At 41.4% G+C, this 4,739-nt stretch overlaps 1 protein-coding gene across 1 annotated transcript in view; it reads right to left on the bottom strand.

The window, feature by feature from the left end:
- Positions 1–4,203, bottom strand: part of NUP210L (nucleoporin 210 like) — a 69,384-nt gene extending 65,181 nt beyond the window's left edge. Inside the window, exons 1-2 of the mRNA XM_010980332.3 lie at positions 3,337–4,203; positions 1,704–1,840 (exon numbers count right to left, since the gene is read on the bottom strand). Of these exons, the coding sequence (XP_010978634.3) occupies positions 1,704–1,840; positions 3,337–3,533 (334 nt within the window). The 5' untranslated portion in view covers positions 3,534–4,203. The remainder of the gene's footprint in view (positions 1–1,703; positions 1,841–3,336) is intronic.
- Positions 4,204–4,739: the final 536 nt, after the last annotated feature.

Here is a 4,739-nt window from a genome sequence, read left to right on the forward strand (position 1 = left end):
AATAATAAAAAAACCAAACAACCCAATCCAAAAATGGGCGGAAGACCTAAAAAAGCAGTTCTCCAATGAAGACATACAAATGGCCAATAGGCACATTAAAAAATGCTCAATATCACTAATTATCAGAGAAATGGCAATCAAAACTACAATGAGGTATCACCTCACACCAGTCAGAATGGCCATCATTAAAAAGTCCACAAATGATAAATGCTGGAGAGGGTATTGAGAAAAGGGAACCCTCCTACACTGTTGGTGCAAATGTCAGCCACTATGGAAAACAGTATGGAGATTCCTCAAACACCTAAAAATGGACTTACCATATGATCCAGCAATCCCACTCCAGGGCTTATATCCAGAGGGAACCTTAATTCAAAAAGACACATGCACCCCAATGTTCACAGCAGCACCACTTACAATAGCCAAGACAGAGAAACAACCTAAATGTCCATCAGCAGAAAACTGGATAAAGAAGCTGTGGTGTATTTATACAATGGATTACCACTCAGCCATAAAAAATAATAAAATAATGCCATTTGCAGCAACATGGATGGACCTGGAGATTGTCATACTAAGTGAAGTAAGCCAGAAAGAGAAAGAAAAATATGATATGATATCACTTATAGGTGAAATCTAAAAAAAAAGACAAATGAACTTATTTACAAAACAGAAACAGACTGAGACAGAGAGAACATACTTATGGTTACCAGAGGAAGAAAGGGTACATTTGGAGCTCAAGATTTGCAGATACTAACTCCTACCTACAAAATAGATAAAAAAAAAAAGTTTCTGCTGTATAGCACAAGGAACTATCTATATTCAATATTTTGTAGTAACCTCTAATGAAAAAGTATTTGAAAACAAATATATGTATGTACATGTATGACTGAACTATTATGCTGTACACCAGAAATTGAAATATTGTAAATTGACTACACCTCAATTAAAAAAAGTTTTACAATAGATGGCATCTTCAATTATATGAAATATGGTACACCAAATATCTTGAATGTCTCTTTAATAATATAGTATAGATATATAATTTATCAAAATATTTATAAGCCATATTTCTGGCCTATCAATATGACAATTAAATGCCAGGAACTCAGGGATACAAAGAGCCCTGCTTTGATTCTGGATACAAATAGCATTTCTTAAACTGCCCTGGTCTAAAACAGACTAGTGCAATGCTTCCCAAACTTTAGTATGTATGAGAATTGCCCAAAGAGCTTGTTAAAAACACAGATCCCTGAGCCCACCTCAGGGATTCTGATACAGCAGATCTAAGGTGGGGCCCGAGAATTTACATTTTCAACAAGCTCCCAGGTGATGTTGATGATGCAGATGATACAGGCTGACAGACACTTTGAGAAATACTAGTTTTTATACTGCCTTTTGCCTCACTCAAGACCAACCTCAGACCTTAACACCTAAGCTAGTTCTGCTAAGTAATTCCTTACTTTCTCCATTAATTCAAACAACCAGAGTTTCTTCTTTGTAGCAGGAACCATACCAGGGGTTGGATATACCAAAAAAGAAAAAAAAAGTCACAGAGTAGGATGCCACAATTAGGGTTTACATCGCAAGAATCCTCTTTTCTACCTTATCATTTGACACCAACACCATTTGTGTTAACCATCTATAAAAGACACCAGATTATTCCACTCTAGTAAACTGTTAACATAGTGTGTTTTCTCTCAACATACCTATCTCTCGAGCAAGAATAATACTGCTGAGGCGTATCGGTTGGGTAGATTCAGCAATGAGCACAGCTTTTTGGGAACATAAGGTGCCATTTTCATATAAAGGCTCAACAGTTACTGCATCATGATGGGTGGAATGCCTGCCAGAATAAAACATTTAAGAGCATGAAATAAGAATGTGGGTTAAAATTAACTTTTGGTGGAACACAGATTCCTATAGTTTTCCCATGTTACATACTACCAGGTGTATTTAAATGACACTCTTTAAAGTAGAAACATTGCTTAGAGACACAAGATTTAAGTGGGAGAGACTGATTAGAACATTTTCCAGTGATCCCTTGTGCAAAGTTACATTCCTCCCTCAGTATTTAAAATAAGATTGTTACATTCTTTCTTCCCTCAGTATGTAAAAATAGGATTGATGTGTTTCCAATGAGAGACTTGGCTTTCTCACACTCTGAGGAATGAATTTCCTCCAATCTTAGAAATTGGGCTGTTGCTAGCTAAGGTGGAGATGTTGCCTGAATTATGAGGTGTGAATCTCACTCAAAATACAATTTTTAAAATCATTATTATTTTTTGGATGGATGGGAGGAATACCTTTCACTGCTAGGTTGATGCCTTGCATCATCCTCTCAGTCAGGAAATACATCACACTGGGTCATTTTATAAGCCTGATTCCCTTATACTTCCTCATAAAATGGAAGGTGAACTTCTTACACTCTGAACAAACCTTAGTGCTTCCCTTTAGAGATGGTAATTAGAATGAACCCTATGATACCTTGCAGCCCACTTCAGTTAGGTTCCCTCAGACCTTAGGAAACCACACAACCCCATGGCTGGGCCCTCTCACACCAAAAAAAATTATGTCTTTCCATCCTCAGTCAGAAAGTCATCCCTTCAGAGTTGACTATCCCAAAGTTGAGTGTGCACTTCAAGGGGGTACTCTCATATAAGGGAGGAAACGTATATAACAGGTAGATCTCATCTCCACCCAAAATGAATCTTCTCATATTACAAGAAGCTAATACTTCATCGTGTCGGGGCCTTGGCTCCCTCATCTGTAAAATGAGAATAATAGTACTTACTTCACAAGACTGAATTGAATTAGTACCTGCAACGTGCTTAGTTAAGTAGGCAATAATTGTGTCTTTACACTGAAAACCCCATCTTATTTAGTTCCTGGAGAACCCTCACACTCTAAGCCTCTCTGGCCCCTCAGTACATTTCCTCAGACCTTGGGAACTCCTTTTCACTCTAGTTGTTTACACTGGAAGTTCTTCACACTGGGGAGCCACCAATGCCTGAGGCCTCCACCACAGGGTTGTGCCCTGATAGCCCTTCACACAGGGACTACCCCCTCAACCCACACAATGAGAAGGCAGTCTCACACCCTGAGAATTTCTCATATAAAGACCCCACACATAAGCTGAAGATACCTCACAAGACAAGGAAAGGCGACGTCCGGAAGGGTTGGCCACTCCACTCCCACTGACACCCCACCCCCACCCCCCAGGCAAGGCCCTTCAGGCTGAGTGACCACACAGCATTCCTGTGGCGTCTTACGTTCAGTGAACCCCTCCCACCCTCAGTGGGTGGCCTGGGGGCACATATCCTCTTGTTCCCCACACCTCACCAAGTGTAGCAGCCCCGCTGTGCCTCCAGCAGGAAGGGCACCCGGCCTGGCTCCCGGCCGAAGGGTAGCAACACCTGTGGGACGTTAAGTTTGTTGGCCAGGGTCCCAAGAGAAAACAGGAGCAGCACCAGGAGGCGCCGTAGAGGTAAGCTGAACAGCCCGAAGCGTCGAGGCGCTGGCGATCCAGCGCCAGTCATGGCGACCGCCCGCTCTCGGTTCCCGCTCAGCTACAGCCGGGCCCTCAGCCCCAACACCAGCCAATCCGCAGGCACGACGTCAGCAGGAGGCGGGCGCCCCTTCTGGCTCGGAATTATGGGAGTTTTTATGACGCACTCTAGTTAAGCCAACGTTATGGAGATTTAGCCCCCACTTAAGGGGCTACTTTCTTAAGTATTGGGTGGCAGATCTTTTTAAGTAGAGGACAAGCATAAAGTCAAAAGAATTTCTCCCAGTTTGATTTTTTTCTGTTGCCTACCTTGTCTTTGGCTCCTAGAGCACCCCCCCCCCCATTTTTTTCCCAGTAATTTTCAGTCAGCATTGGTCCGTGCATATAAACGGAAAAAATTTTCCAGTCTCTAGTGTAAACAGCTGGACTTTGTCAAGGAAGCTGTGTCATTTTTGCTAGGAAGTCAGATTCATGTCCAGCCTCAAGGCCAGAGTACAGGAAATGCCAGGCACTGGCGTCTCAAAGGCAGCTTTGAAAGCTATCCACTCACAGCCTGTCTGAAAGCAAATACTCTGAGAGCACTTCTTGTTAAATTAACTTGTTTTCTCCAAATATCCAACGGAGTATCAGTTCAAAGGCTGTCTCAGGACAGTTTACTAAAATGACACATATAATATGTAATCAATGTCATATATTGTTGAAGTTGTTTAGGGAGCACAGAGCCTAATAAACCTATGGTTTATAAGAAATAATTAATACACGTGTAAAGGAAAATGCATGGTTCACCTCGAAGACGCCACTGTTAAATTAAGTAACCTGTAAAAGGCCTGGCGTATGAATATTATTTCTAATCTTCGTATTTACTCTAACAATTCTTATTATCTTTATTTTACAGATAATGAAACTAAATGATTTGTATCAGAATATACAACTAGGGGTCTGACAGCTGAGGCTTTTTTTGGGGAGGATGGGGGTAGTTAGATTTATTTTTATTGGAGTTACTGGGGATTGAACACAGGACCTCATGCATGCTAGGCATGCACTCTACCACTGAGCTATACCCACCCCTTTGAGAGCTGATCTCAGTTTTTGATCCCAGTTTTGGTTGGCTTCCAAAGTGTGTGCTCTACATCAAATCCTGTTACTAGTCACAAAGACCCGATTTTTACCCAAACTTCATAGTTCCTGTGGAGAAAGCACATTAGGATTAGGAAATAAAAGCAAGCAGGTCTCAGCG

The sequence above is a fragment of the Camelus dromedarius genome, chromosome 23, assembly GCF_036321535.1.
Source record: "Camelus dromedarius isolate mCamDro1 chromosome 23, mCamDro1.pat, whole genome shotgun sequence".
NCBI lineage: Eukaryota > Metazoa > Chordata > Mammalia > Artiodactyla > Camelidae > Camelus > Camelus dromedarius.